The 15,992-nt window shown below is 39.3% G+C and overlaps 1 protein-coding gene across 13 annotated transcripts in view; it reads right to left on the reverse strand.

The window, feature by feature from the left end:
• Nucleotides 1–627: 627 nt before the first annotated feature.
• The window catches only part of DMD (dystrophin), a 1,912,888-nt gene continuing 1,897,523 nt past the window's right edge, over nt 628–15,992 (reverse strand). For 9 of the 13 annotated variants that reach the window (XM_043538014.1, XM_043538013.1, XM_043538019.1 and 6 more), the window contains one exon: nt 628–3,097. In XM_043538014.1, the coding sequence (XP_043393949.1) occupies nt 3,000–3,097 (98 nt within the window). In that variant the 3' untranslated portion in view covers nt 628–2,999. Of the gene's footprint in view, nt 3,098–9,273; nt 9,306–15,992 lie in introns of all 13 variants that reach the window. The other 4 variants (XM_043538015.1, XM_027825535.3, XM_027825536.3 and 1 more) reach the window with 2 other exon arrangements.

Consider the following 15,992-nt stretch of genomic DNA (forward strand, 5'->3'; position numbering starts at 1 on the left):
CGGGCTGAAGCAAGGCATTGGCAGCCCCTGGAGGGCTGTGCGTGGGTGAAACATACTAACAAGAGCGAGCAATAATAAGGGAAAAACAATACCAGCCCAATGTCTCCCTGGAGTGTCAATAGATATTTCTAACCCACTGTGTCAGAATGTGGCAATGCCTGTAGACAAACACTGAAGAAAGTAGGTAGAGACTTGGAGAGGGAAAGTACAAAGCCAAAGAGACGAGTGTGTGTGTGGGGGGGAGGAAGGATTAGAAATAATTCCAGCAATGTGGATTTTAAAGCTGCTTCACACAACAAAAATATTCATGGATTTAATTGAATTTTGTTTCCATTCAAGGTATAGTGGCCTATTCTGAATGGGTAGTGCTGGTATGCACTTTATGCCTTAGCTTAGCCCCACATATTACGAAACAACCCCTCTGTTAGACAGCTGAGGTTCCCAGCCCCTTCTCCCAAATCATGTGGGATTTCTAGGGGTGCTGCCCGTGGCATCCAGCCCCATGAATACTTTCTTGAGGGGCATATGGACTATTAAGGAATAGACTAGATGGCATGCCACTCAGTGGAGCTCCATAAAGAGCAGATTACTGGAAAAGAAAGTCACTAAATAAATGCTGCACTTCCATTAGGATTAATAACATAATTGCGTGCTTTATTGAGATACACAGTAAAGCAGTATATAATACAATAGTAAGGCATATATTTGGTGAAATTTGATATGTTGTGAAAAATGCAGTAAAACTGAAGTTTATAAAAAAAATTAGTAAATGTTAGAGTGTTGGTGTTAAAACACAATATTTTATGATACCCAAGTAATAAACCAGTACTGAGTAACAATGAAATAACATGCCATATGATATTTATGTAGTCAGTTACAATGGTTATGTTTTACAGTTTAATACTTTGTGGTTATAAGGAACATGAAAGAATTCCCAAATTATGCTTAAAAAGCAGCAATAAAGCTCTCAACTTTTTAAATATTTTTAACAGACTCACTCCAAAACTAATGTCTAGAAAGTAAAAACCAACCAAAATAAAACCCTGATGAAAACAATTGTGCAAGCCATTTGCCTCTGATTTTTTAAAGAGGTTTAACTTACAAGCACAAAAGAAAGAAAGAAAAACAAATCCATTCCCTTATATCTTGATCTGAACTTTCCTGAAGAAATGCAATCAGAAGTAAACAGGGTACCCACTGTAAATAAAGCATTTAAAGAGCTCTTTATCATGAAAGTGATCTGGGTTTCTTTTTCTTTTTTTTTCTTTTTTTTTTTTAATGTATTAGTAGTAAATGATGAGACCGGTTCACACAATGGACAAGTGGTGACAATGTAACATCTGTACGTAATTGTCAGGAACACCACAAAACCAAAGTGAGGTAGAAATAGCATGACTAGCCATGTTCAATGTTAACTAGCATTCAAAATAAAATAAAATCTCTCCCAACTTTTAATTACACTTCATACAAGAAGAGGTAACAGATTTTTACCCTTGCAAAGTAATGTGAGTAAGTCAGATGGTGTATTTCTAGGTGTTTTAAAAGGAAATTAAAAGCTGATAAAAGAAAATGAAATGGTAAAGCTTTTGCTAACAGCCCCTCACACGCCAACCTACCCTAAGGAGTTGCTGTTGAACCGTTTAATCTATTCTCTGTTCTCTCTCTCCCAAGTCATTGTGAATTGTGCGGTATTACTTGCAGAAAAAAATGGGGAGGAACTAAATACTGTGCGGGGGGGAGGGGAGAACCTTGTTTTGCTGATGAACACTTCATGGAATAGTGTGGCACCTTCAACCGCTTATCATACAGGAACAGTCGTGATTCTTTTACACTGCCCCCCAAAGCTTTCAACACGGTAACTCCTTGGAAAGTGCTGCCACAAGGGGTTGAGACAGATATTGTGGATGTGTTCCCCCCCCCAACCCCCAAAGGATTGGGTAACTTTATGAAAATTAATAACATTGGTAGCTATGCAATCTATGATGATATATGAACAATCACTTCGTGCTTTTAGGCAGAAGGGGATCAGCAACAGGGGTCAGTAAGGAATCTCCTTCCCTCCACACCGCACCTACAGCATCTCAGAAAGGTGGCATTATGGGGGGGGGAGGAAGCATATCAAACTTCTGCCGAAGCATCATGTGCTGGCCGCTGCCAGAGGCAGGATACCGGACAATAAGGTCCAAAGGTTTAATCCGGTAAGGCAATTCCTATGTTTCTTTACTAACAACATTCAGAATTTTAGTCGGCAGAAGAAACGGCTGGAGTATAGGATTTACAATTTATTTTTGCAAGCTCTGAAGAGAGCATTGTCATGTAATGTGCTCTTTCATTTCATTATTGCAGACTAGCTGGATGATTCATATAATCCTTAATTTTATCTGGAAAGAGGTGGAAAAACTACCTCAGCTGGAAGTTAAGAAGATTTTTTTTTTAAGCCAACCTTCATCAGACAAAAAACAACATGAAAGGTAAGTCAGTTGTTTTGGTGTTGTTGCAGAAAATACTTGCTTTGATAAGCAGGGAAAAGAACACAGAACATGAATACATCTCTGGTATGGTCACAGAGCTGAAATGATACTAAATAAATGCACTGCCTCAATTTTTTTGTTTTTGTTTTTTTTTTAAAGGGGGTTTCTATAAACAATTATTTTTTTATAAAGCACACTTTAGTTTACAATCTTTCTTTATAACTGTTATAAATGTTTTTAAACAACCCGAAATGCGTTCCATATAAAGAAATGGCAAGTTATTTAACTATCAAGATTTTACATGTAGTTTTCTTATAATTTTTGTACAATTGCATAGACGTGTAAAACCTGCCATTGTTAACAAAACAATAACAGACTTAGGAAACTACTGAAATCTACAGTATAGTACCACTACTCTTCACAAAAATATAGATTTGTTTTCTTGTAAACTCTTACAGTCTAATCCTCTTTGTTGTATGAATTTTATAAAAACCATGCGGGACGCCTGAAGTTGTAAAACACATCTTGCTATTCTAATGCCTTGTCATCAGTCATCACTGTAACTAAGGTTTCCATTGCTCTGCCCAAGTCATCTGCCATGTGGAAAAGGCTCCCTACATTGTGGCCTGAAAAACAAAAGGCAAAGAAAAGGACATTAATAACAGGGACAGTATGAACATTATGTATACGTGAAGCAGACACACATCACTCTCCATGTATCTCTCTGCACAATTCCATGCGGAGTACAACATGGAATATTGTACCTAAAAATCCCCATCCTACAACACACATAAAAAGCCATTTGTGATAGCGTGACATTTATTGTTAGAAGAGCTCGGTGAATCTTGCAGAAAACGTCACAACCAATACTGGTTTGAATTTATACTGTAATGCGCTTTGGCAATGCTCCATGTGCTTGCTTTCCAAACACGTACAAGTGCTTGAGTTGCATTGGCATGAATATTCATGGAAAGCACATTTCAAAGTCACATGCATAAGTATCCACATAAACCGCATTTTAGATTTGCACATGTGTTAAATGGGTGCTGGAAGTGCTTGATCACTCATCCGATCAGTGAATAAAAAACAACCGAACCAATCATAACTTACACAGCTTGACTAGAGAATAATCCAAAATCAGTTAGGGTATGTCTGCTAATAAAACCGCGTGGCTGGCCTGTGCCAGCTGACTCGGCTTGGGCTGCAGCCTGAGCTCTGGGACCCTCCCACCTTTCAGGGTCCTAGAACTGAGGCTCTAGCTTGAGCCCAGAAGTCTACATTGCAATGAAACAGCCCCTTAGCCCGAGCCAGCTGGCATGGGCCAGCCGTGGGTGTTTAATTGCAGTGTAGACATACCTTTCAAAGCAATGTGAATCGGGCCCTAGTCTAAACCTGTTTTTGATCCAACTAAAGGATTAAGAACAATTCACAACTACATTCCCTGAATCCTTTTGAATAAATGTATTCAAGGAAACTGCCGTCTGTTTGTGGATACTCCACTAGCAGCAAAAGAAGCTACATTTATCAGATAAATTATTTACTGTGGTTTATTTGCTCAGCTCTAGTCACTGGTATCGATGTGAGATCCTGAAATATTATCACTTTTGGTTATACATCTCAGATGGTTTATGTCATTACTAGAGCTACTTTCATGGCATTTTAACTTTTTATTAACCAATAACTAATTACTACTCTATATTAAAATCATACAAAGATATGCTGAAATAGCATGAAGAGTCTGAGTCCCCGAGAACTTTGGAGGCAGAACGTCTGTTCAGAGAAGAGAGTTACAACAGCATGTGGAACACAGGAGCACCCAGAGTTGCTTGGCACAGTCCACAAAGTGCGAGGAGTCAGTCGAGGATAGAATAGGACCAGGACACTCAACACCTCACATCATTCTGGTCCCATCAACAAAGCTTCCTACCCTCGTGGGTGAATTTCCCCACTGATGCAGCTGCCTCTCCTGACACAGGGGATACATTTTGCACTTCCCCACACAAGTGGAATAAATCAAACTCACAAAGACAAGGATACTAGGAGTTAAGATCAGACTCTTTCCTTAAACTGTTGTGCCTAAATATTACAGTATATAAATAATCATGCACGGTTGACATTTCTGCGGTACCAAGATGATAGAGCTGAATTAATTAAAACTTGTGGGACAGAAACTTTAAAGTAAATCATCTAAATTTTAAATTAATTTATTGTGTAAAGGAGTGAGTTCCATGCTCATAAAAGTGAGGGCTAATATCACTTGCTTGAACCAATCATAACACAGCCAAGTATTTATGTAAACTTCCCCACACAATTCCAGCAATGTGCCTCTATCCTAACCTACGATACCTCAGCTACATTGCCATCCTGGGACTCCTGAGCAGATTCTATCAATGCTGCGGCTTTGGGATGTTCACAATGGCAGTTAGGAAGAGAATGTTAAATGTATTCTTATTGGTGATTTTAACTGAAATTAGATAAAGCATGAGAGAGAATGCAGCAGTGAGCAATCCCGCAAGATGTAAAGAGTCAGGATAAAATGAACAATTCACCCTCCTTTCCGTGTTCAGTCTCTCTCTCTTTCTCTCGTGAAAAAGACCAAAGGATGCTGCTCTATGCTGCGGATGGCAAAATACAAACTTTAGAACCAACAAAAAGGAGGATTAGCTGGCTCACATAATTGATAATTGGTATTAAGAGGCAGCTTTCAGCAGAAATTCAGCCTAAAAAGTGAAAGTCTGAGTACGTAAAAAATGAGTAAAACACACCTTTTGAAATGAAGGTGCTTACATAAAAAGAACGGTAGCTGTCACTATGTGCTCCGCCTTTCTGACACATTTATATGCGTATGTATGGCATGGTAGAAAGGTTTTATTGGCATACATTTGGATTGACTTGCATAATCTGAAACAGTCCACTGAACACTTCAGTCCTGCAAGCTACTTTCAAACAGCCTCTACTTTAGTCTTTAAAGCACCTACCACAAAATTATTTCTTCACCCACATCTATTGCTCCCAAACCATGGACTCAGGAAAAAAGCAGGGGCCGAAAATTATAATGGCCAAACATCAATGAGTGGCAATATTAAAACTGTCCGTGATCCCAGAGTCACACTCAGCTATCTTGTGATCTGCTACTGCTAGAAACAATTCTGGGATTCCAGTTTTTCAAGTGATAGAACATCATTCATTTCTAGTCTTGGCAGACCAAGATATCCGACCTTAAAATCCCCATTCCCTGGATTTATGGAAAGCTATTTTAGATCCTTTTTAGAAATGTTTAATATGTGTTCATGCTATTTTTTCTGTCATTCAGAACTCTGGTAACTAACGCCACTGGTAATTGATTTTACAGGCAGAGGATGAGCAACAACAACATTAATAAAAAAATTAATAAGAAAATATTTTCTAAACTGTGACATAAGCAAACATAAAACTTAGCATAATGAATGAGTTATGCAAGCATCCAAAATGAGGGCCAATAAAACCTTTTTGCATCCAGACGCCACCTTGTATTCTATTATTATATCCAAATAGTATAACAATAGTGCAATAATTCTGCCTTTAAATTGCTGCTGCTGTACTTTTGGGATTATCACAACTACTCCCATGTGTTTGGAGCCAAGAGCAAGTTATAGAGGTCATCCCATATAAATAGCAACAACAAAAACTTTCTCCAGTATGGTAGATCATGACATTTTTTGTTGCGGCCACCCCATTACGCTAAGTTTCAGTGTTTGGTCTCCCTTTGGTCCCCACCCCCCACTTGCTCATATGGTATATTAGCCCTGAAAGTACATTAGAATTAGTAATGTAATTTCTGTGGGTGGATATTAGCAACATCTACAAGAACAATAAAAAGTCACTTTACAGAGGAGTAGCCTGCAAATGTACAATCTGCCCTGAGCAAAGGAGGGCCTGTCACTGCCCAGCAAGCAGAGACTGTCCCCTGCCCTCACTTGTTCGGGATGGGGGAGTAAGTTACTGCATATTTTTTCTGCATCACTACAGCTCATTCTTCCAGATCCTCTCACTCTCAGTGTCCCCTTGTTCGTGGGGGAAGGGTGGGGGTAGCCCTTGCTGTACTCGTCGGCTGCAGGCCCAGTTCCAAACCAAGTAGCCCTTCCTCAACCATGCAGGTGAGAAAGGCAAAGTGTGTGTGCGGGGTGTTTATTCTCTCAAGACCATAGGGATTTGAGAACAATACAAGCATGGCTTTCCTGGCCACATGTGCACTACATGTGTGTGTGTATGTCATCTTCTATAATGCCTATACCAGGAGGACTGTTTTTGTTACACTTCTGTTGTGTTCTTGTTTCCTGGAAGCACCTGAAAACAACATTTCTATATTCCTTATTAAGATGCAGGAAAAAAGGGGGAAAAAATGCTGGCCCAAAAAACATTTAATAAATGAAAACAGAACAGTCTAAACCAGGGTCTCACACAGGATTATTATTATTTTTAATATAACTGAGCTGTCAAAAACGTCAGTAATTCCACTTTCATTTTTTTTTGTAACATCACATTAAAGACAAAAAAGTTTCTCAGTGCTAGTGGCTCTGCAAGGATGAAACCACATTGTTTAAAAACATCACAATGAGCTTCAAAATGTTACAGAGGAAAGAGAGACATGGAAAGTGTTAATTTAACCTAGTCTTGTACAAATGGAGTGAACAATAATACATGTGTATTTGCCTTGCAGGACAACAGTATATTTCTGTAGACACTAACTGCATCATTTCTAGTCACATACAGCATGATATGTACCGTATCTGCTTTAGAGGCTGTATTGGAATTAAGGCCCCAGGAGAGGACAAAGTAATTGAATATCAATCTTGCACTGCAGCTTGTTACAGAAATAAAAGTGCAGTGTTCACACTCTAAAGACAGACCAGAAAGTAAATTAAAAAACCCCAACACAATAGTGTCTGTATTTCAGCAGTGCAAATGTCTAACACCCCCTGCCCCGCCCCCCATGCCACAACCCATGAACAATCCTCCCTGTTGGTGGGTCAGATTCTGACAGCCTTAGTCAGATTGAGTAGCTTTTTTTAAATCAACGGGACTACTCACAGAATAAGGCACTACTTAACATGAGTAAGAGGAACACAATCTACTTGTGTTTTAATTGCAATCTGGCTTCACACAAACTGACTGACATGTAAACCTTAAACTACACTATAACTAGACAGAGAAATATTTTGTAGCATGCAGACTTCATGTATATGTGGTCTGAGTAAGAGAAGCTCGCTCTCAATCTTGCAAATTGCTGAGCACCCTTAACTCCCGCTGAGTTGAAACAAGAGGTGAGGGTGCTGAACATTTCCTTGGAGGTGCTCAGTACTTTGTCGGATTAGGCCAGTGGATTTTCAGTATTTAGGAATCGCACACTCTCTAAAGCCAGGGCAGTGGCAGTTTTTTTTAAAGGCTATTTCTCACACACACACACACACACACGCTGCATTTTGTCTTTTTTAATGATGTATGGAAATATAAACAAAGACAACGAAAATCAGCATCAAGGGCCTGTTCTGCTCAAATGGAGCCTATTCATCAGTTCTTAAGGGCCATTAATTAGCAGAATTGAATACCAAATCATTTCCACAGAATTTTTAAACAGGTGCAATCTGCTTGATGAAGTGTCAGATACTCCATTGATGAACAAGTTACTAAGCAAGCACCAGATATCTCCCTTGAGGAAAGGCCGATCTACAGTGAAGTGTTTAGTCACCAATCGAGCTGTCCAGTGCAAATGGCTGTACACGTGCAGCTCACCCCAGGGAAGACTGTGCGAGTGCAAGTCACCATTTGCGCCAGTGTAGCACGGTCAGCCACAGTAGTGTAGCTACACTGGTGGCTAACCTCCCTCCCCCACGCCAGCCCCAGTGCAGACAGTCCGAGTATGGCTCTATCAGGCTCTCCCCATTGCAGGTAGAGTACATCCCAGAGTTTGGCCACCTTTCTAACTCCTGATTCATTCATTCTAAGCACCTTCCGTGCATAATTTCTGCAAGTTCATTTCACAGCTATCTGTGATTCCACTAAGATATAAAATATTCAGAAGCTCCTTCATAACCATTTCATTGGGCATTTCAACTTTGCACTCCTACGGGTATAATGTTTGAAGGAATAGCTTAACAATAAAAAAAGTTCCCTAGAAATACTGAAAAAGGTAATATGACAACACAGCACAAAACATTTTCACTCAAGTAATAGGCAGAGAAATACGAATTCTTAAACGTCAGAAAGCCATTTTTTCATCAAACCGATCATTTCTAAAGCACACAGCAAATACCTTTATATAATTGAATGCAGCACTGTGAAGTTGGTGGATGTTAGCAGCATTCCTTATTGTGCAAAACTGAATTTGCAAATTAAAAAAAAAAAAGTGTGCGTTTTTCATACCTCTCAACCTTCAGTATTTGAAAAGAAAAACCTATTTACCTTGATTCTAGAAATATCTATAAAACAATTCTTCTTATGTACAGGAACAGGCCAATGACAGATTATGACTTCTGACTACGTATGTCATATAACGACTTTATTTTAATATAGTCTCATCTTCTGTCATCCCGAGTTTCCATCTTTGTGGGGCGTGGAATTGAGGCACACTCCTGTTCTAACATTTTCCCCATTGAAAGTTGAGAGGCATTGTATATTAGAGTAGGCTTATGGCATGCACTCAGGAAAACAAAACAAAACAAAATAAAACCAAATAAGCTAAACAGCTGCCACACAAATGCCAGACACAGAGAGCAAGATGCCATGGCTTCTGTTTGTCACAGTGAGCCTGAATCTCACTAACCTCTCTTACTGGCTTTCCGGGGGCATTTCTTCCTTTAGTAACAGACAAAGGTAGCAGAAAGGAAAGAAAAACAAAACCACAAATAAATCAATAGTAGTTTATACTGACAAAGACTCTTCAGCCTCCACTTGGGAATTTAATACAGGCATAATATAATAATAAATCTAATTTTTTTTAATAAAGTGAAGGACTATAGTGCTTTTAACACCACTGGCAGTTGAGTGTTGATCAAATCAAGAGTAAATATAAAAATCCTTCCTTATTGCTTTTAACATAGTCAAGTATAGAAGTAGTTATGAAGTCTACTGAAATCAACCAAATAAAACCTTTCACTGAGGAGAGGAAGGCAGTGATGTTCTAAATCCATTTTTTAAGTGAGCAGTATGATTATATTGATTTCAAGTATTCCTACTAGCCAACATTCATGCTAAAATCTTCTCTCTCTGACTTCATAATTAATGCACTCGGACATTATGGAGTTTATTCTGCTCTGAATATCCTACTTTTGCACCTAAAGTATAACGCTATCCGATTGCCACTCTAATGCATTCTTGTACACATGTTAAAGGATGAATATTTTGTGTAACATCAAGACATTGGTGTGCATTTTGGGAAGCTTACAAAGAGGCTGGGTGGCAAGGAAGGGAAGGAAAGGTGAACTTTTTCAAATGGAGATGAAGGAAAAAGAGTTTAGGAACTGATCAAGAATCAAGCAGGTTTCTTATAGACTTTAGAATGTAATGAAATATCAGAGAAATTAGGTGTGACTTTAACTTGCATGACTGCTCTTTACTCAGGGGATCAAAGATCTTGTTCACAGGCCTTGGTACATATTTTTGCAGGGACAAACTTCCCTTAAATGACAGTCAAGCTCTCCATCAATATGTGGCACCCTGTCCTTCTCAACCACACAACTTCTGTCAATAAAATATGTACATGAAGAACTGTTCAACTCTTTACATTATCACTGCTATGTTGTTGTTGTTGTAGTAAATTCCAGAGGCATCAGTCACAACCAGGGCCCCAGTCGTGCCATGTAAAATCATACATGAAGGTATGGGCCCCCAAACCACTTACAATCTAAAACTTGCAAAGACTTAGGGTATGTCTATACTACCCGCCAGATCGGCGGGCAGCGATCGATCCAGCAGGGGTCGATTTATCGCGTCCTAGACGTGATAAATCGACCCCCGAGCTCTCTCCAGTCGACTCTGGTACTCCACCAGGGCGAGAGGTGCAGGCGGAGTTGACGGGGGAGCATCAGCAGTCGACTCACCGCAGTGAAGACACCATGGTGAATAGATCTAAGTACGTCAATTTCAGCTACGTTATTCACGTAGCTGAAGTTGCGTAACTTAGATCGATTCCCCCCTCTCATCCCCCCCCCCCCCCCAGTGTAGACCAGGCCTAATGTATGTGTTTAACTTTATGGACTGTGTTTAGTCCCACTGAAGTCAATAGGACTACTCGAGGGTGTAAAATTAAGCACATAAATGGGGTCTTTGCCGGACTGAAGCCTAAAATATTAATTGTGTCACCTAAAGAATAAAAGGGAAAAAGTCAAAAAGTAAAATAAAACAACAGCACCCTTAATGAAATAAGCTTGGATTCTTCTGGACATTTTCTGAGAAACAGTAAAACTCAGATCACTCCCAAATAGCATGCCAAATTCTAGTCTGTCTTCTCAGCAGTCATTCTAAGAACTAACGGGTACACACTTTGTTTTCAAAAATAAAGGGAGAAAGAATTTTGTTAAGAATTATGTTAAGCTGAGTTTGTAACTAATAGTCTTATAGTGCAGATTTACATTTTTATGTGCAACAAGGCAAGTTATTGGCTTACCATAGTTTAAGAGACTTTCCCCATCCCACCTCCAAAATAAAATAAAGTAAAATTCTTGCCTTGAAAAATGTTTTCAAACAGTATTAATATCCAGAGAACACCTTTTTGCACTTCATGTGAAATTCATTAATATATTCTCAAGCAATTTCATCATGGCCTGATTATGTATTCAAAAGGTGGAAAGCAACCTCAGGTCCCACAGAAGAAACAGTGACAGAGGCTCGGCCAGTACTGCACTGTGCCACCATCAGGGACTCAAGTATTGGAAAGACCTCAGGAATCTCGCTCCCTGGGGCTAACTGAACCACAGGTGTCATGGGGAAGGTTCAGCACCTGGCATCTTTCTGGATGCTGGCTGGGGTGGGTAGAAGCACCCCTTTCCTGATCTGAGTTAGCTGTGAGATTCATTGTTTATGGTGGCTGAGAGAGTTCTTCCACTGATTCTGTAAAACGTGGAAAGGAGAGTTTGAACAATGATGCCAGTGCTTTGAGGACAAAATAAAAACAATTATAGGATACATTTTCAGTGCTGGAAGTAGGGATTTAGCTGCACAACTTATCAGTATTCAAGCATAGCTAATGCACTGCTGAAAGAGTGTGTGTGTATGTGTGTGTACATAAAAGTGGGATAAAAAAATAAAAGCAGACTTGCAAATGATAAATCCATTTTTGATTTATTGCCCTGAGTTCACCATAATTCTTCTAAGTAAGCCATGCTAGGTTTTTTTATTAAATGGTATCTTGACAAATTAATAATGCTGAATTTTGACCCCCAAAAATCATTGTAATTTACGACTGGGTTTATGTTCTTCTAAGTACTTATATGACTCTTTTCACCTTACCATCTAAGCCCCTGACTGTGCACCATTGAAGTCCACAGAAACTCTGCCACTGAGTTCAGTGGGCTCAGAAGAATGTTCTTTTATGGTTCATTCATAAGCAACATTTGCAAACCTTAGCTACAAAAAATACATTGTGGCTCACAATGAGATTTTGTTTTAAGTAGATGCAGTTCTACTGACTTCAGTGGAGTTTCATCTGCTAAACAGAGGACTGAACTTGGCCCTTATTTTTTAAAATCGCATATTGCTGCTGCTTCTTTGTAAAGCCAAGATCTCTATCTAGTGTAAATAAACTCCTTGAAGACTGTGTAATTTGTGCACAAGTATAGTGTGAAAAACATTTTCCTCTGTGGCCCATTATCTAGCACAGCTAAATAAACCACTGAGGTGGTATTTAATAGTACATTTCCTCTAAATGTCAGACCTCTGGCTTTGACATCTGTTTTGAGTTAGCACAGCAGCTGTCTGAGGCAGCTGCAGCAGCTGTGAATTTGCTGTGAGCAGCACAGCAATGGGAACATGGATGGGAAACCTCAGATTAAAAGGAAAGGAAAATTCCTTAAGGATAGCAATCATCAGGTACTCAGCAGAAATTCCCCCTGCAGATATTAAACTGTTTTTAGCACCAACCTTTGGCTCTTCAAGGAGCACAGAGTTCTTTCTGTACTGTTTAAAAGCTGCTGAAAGGTTAAATTAAGAAAGAAAAAGTTATAAAAAGCTATATAGGGACATCACCTATTTTTCCCAAGATCTACTTATTGAGACCTGAGCTATGAGACAGAAATATCCAAAACACAAGTCCTGCTAATAATGCGAGACTTTAACTACCCAGGCATCTGTTTGAAATGTAATGTAGCAAAACACAAAATTTCCAATACATTCTCAGTGTACTGGGGACAATTTTTTGTTTCAGAAAGTGGAGGAAGTAACCAGAGGGACAGTTATTTTAGACTTCATTATGACCAACAGAGAAGAATTGGTAACGAATCTGAAGGTGGAACAAATTATTAAACAATCCATTTGTAAGCACCTGGAGAATAATAAGGTTATAAGGAATTGTCAGCATGGATTTGTCAAGAACAAATCATGCCAAACCAACCTAATATCCTTCTTGGACAAGGTTACTGGCTCAGTGGATACAGGGGAAACAGTAGATGTGAAATATCTTGGTTTTAGCAAGGCTTTTGACCACAGTCCCACATGACACTCTCATGAACACACTAGGGAAATATGGGCTAGATGAAAACATTATAACGTGGGTGTACAATTGGTTGAAAGACTGTACTGAAAGCATAGTTAACAATGGTTCACCGACTGAGAAGGCATATCATGTGGGGTTCTGCAAAGGTCAGTCCTGTGTCCATCACTATTCAATATTTTCATTAATAACTTGGATAATGGAATGGAGATATGCTTATAAAATCTGCAGATGACACCAAGCCGGGCGGGGTTACAAGCGCTTGGGACAACATGATTAGAATTCAAAATGACCGTGAAAAATTTGACAATTGATCTGAATTCAACAAGATGAAATTCAGTAAAGACAACTGCAAAGTGCTTCACTTAGGAAGGAAAAATCAAGTGCACAACAACAAAATGGGAAATGACTGGCTAGGTGATAATTCTGGTGAAAAGGATTTGGGGGTTATAGTGGATCACAAACTGAATACGAGTCAACAATGTGATACAGCTGCAAACAAGGCTAATATTCTGGGGTGAATTAACAGACATGTCATTGTCCCATTCTACTTGGCACTGGTGAGGCCTCAGCTGGAGTAGTCTGTCCAATTTTGGGTGCCACACTTTAAGAAAGATGTGGACAAACTGGAGAGAGTCCAGAGCAGAGCAACAAAAATGATAAAAGGTTTAGAAAACCTGACCTGTAAGTAAGGCAAGATTTAAAACAAAAACGGGACATACATTAATCTTGAGAAAAGACGACTATGGGGGGACCTGATAACAGTCTAGAAATATGCTATGGGCTTTTATAAAGTGGATGGTAATCAAGACTTCTCCATGTCCACTGAAGGAAGGACAAGAAGTAATGGGCTTAATCTGCGGCAAGGGAGATTCAGATTAGATATTAAGAAAAACTCTCTAACTATAAGGGTAGTTAAGCTCTGGAACAGGCTTCCAAGGAAGGTTGCAGAATCGCCATCATTGAAGGTTTTTAAAAACAAGTTGGACAAATATCTGTCAGGGATGGTATAGGTTTACTTGGTGCCGCCACAGCACAAGGGGCTGGATCTGATGACTTCTCAGGGTCCCTTCCAACCATGGCACCCTTCCAGCTCTCCATTTCTATGATTGTATGCTTAGTTTTCTACATGTTGCAAGACTTCCTCTACAACAAAGGTGCTAAAATTTATTCAAAATAAATGCTACCAAGTTCTGATGCTCTTTTTAATACACCTGCTCACAATCATAGAAGTTAGAGATGGAAAAGTCATATTAAATCACCAGCCCAACTCCCTGCCAGGGGATTTGTCCCTGTTATACATTTTATCATTTAAATTTCTGTTTTGGAAGTCACAAATACAATCTTTCTGTTGGGAAGTTATTTCAGAGCCTCATAGGAGCTCATTCTTAGGACACTTTTCCTGATATTTAGACTAAATTTTCCATTTTTAAACTTCACCCATGATTTTAACTGATACCTCCATGCAACCCACTACATAAATTTGCCCCCTCCTTTGTGTTAAGAAAATTAATGTATTCCTAGACTGACAAGGTGGATGAGGTAATATCTTTCATTGGACCAACTTCTGTTGGTGACAGGGACACACAAGCTTTTGAGTCACACAGCGCTCTTCCTCAGGTGTGAGAAAGGTACACCCGTGGGTTACAGCAAAATGCAAGGTGGAAGGGATTGTTTAGCATAAGTAGTTGGAACATATTGTAAAGGACCATTCAAGGTAGAGTGGACTGTTAACACCTCTGCAGTGATAAGACAAAAAGACAGAATTCATGGGCCCCGTGTACCACATGTTGTGATAGGCATGTGGGGGAGGGATAGCTCAGTGGTTTGAGCATTGGCCTGATAAAGCCAGGATTGTGAGTTCAATCCTTGAGGGGGCCATTTAGGGATCTGGGGCAAATATTGGGGATTGGTCCTGCTTTGAGCAGGGGGTTGGACTAGATGACCTCCTGAGGTCCCTTCCAACCCTGATATTCTATGATTCTATGATCCATGGATTTTGAAAGGTGTTTTGTGGGGAGCGTTAGTCATTGTAGCAGGGGAGATATGTCTGCAGGTTGTGTCATACAGGAAAATGTTTTGTTTACTAAAACACTAATTAATATACTACAAATTACAGCACATCGCTGCTTGCAATAGGTTCTGTACAGCATTTATATACTGTCAGCTTTATTAATTAAGTTTTGTATACATTTTATAGGAAAAAAAATAAAATTAAAAACCCTTTTTACTCTCCATCAGCACACAGTGGAATCTGAAATAGTGTGGTAATTTCCTTTTTTAAGTACAGGAAAATAACTGCTGCAGCTTAAACAACACATTAATTGTTGACTTTTGAATTGAGACCACTGTATTCCAAACATGCCTGTATTTTCAAAATGAACTTTATTCTTCAATTGCCATCAACTCTGATGAGGAAGTTTGCTACAATGAACAAGGGCTGCAGTGGTAAAACTTGGGTTAGGCTCATAAATTAATAGGTAGGACACACAGATATTTTTGGAGTGCTGAGTACTCACAAATGCCAAGGAAATCAATCGGAGCTACAGATCCCCAGCATCTTTGAAAATACGGGCACTCTTTTTAGGTGCCTAAACGTGGATTTAGAAGCTAGTGTCTTTAACAGGCTCTCTGTCTTTATGGTGGGTACATCACAGGTGCAATCTGGGGATGGATATAGTGCACACATCTGTTCACCATGTTAAGGAGATCAACTCAGGTGAAAGTATTTTGCAGCAGATTTTCTTGGATAACGTTTTTTCTATATGATTTTTCTATATGATTTCCATTATCCATTTTTCCATTCAATTCTCCAACCTCCCTTCGCTTTCTACTGT

Source organism: Chelonia mydas, chromosome 1 (assembly GCF_015237465.2).
Source record: "Chelonia mydas isolate rCheMyd1 chromosome 1, rCheMyd1.pri.v2, whole genome shotgun sequence".
Classification (NCBI taxonomy): domain Eukaryota; kingdom Metazoa; phylum Chordata; order Testudines; family Cheloniidae; genus Chelonia; species Chelonia mydas.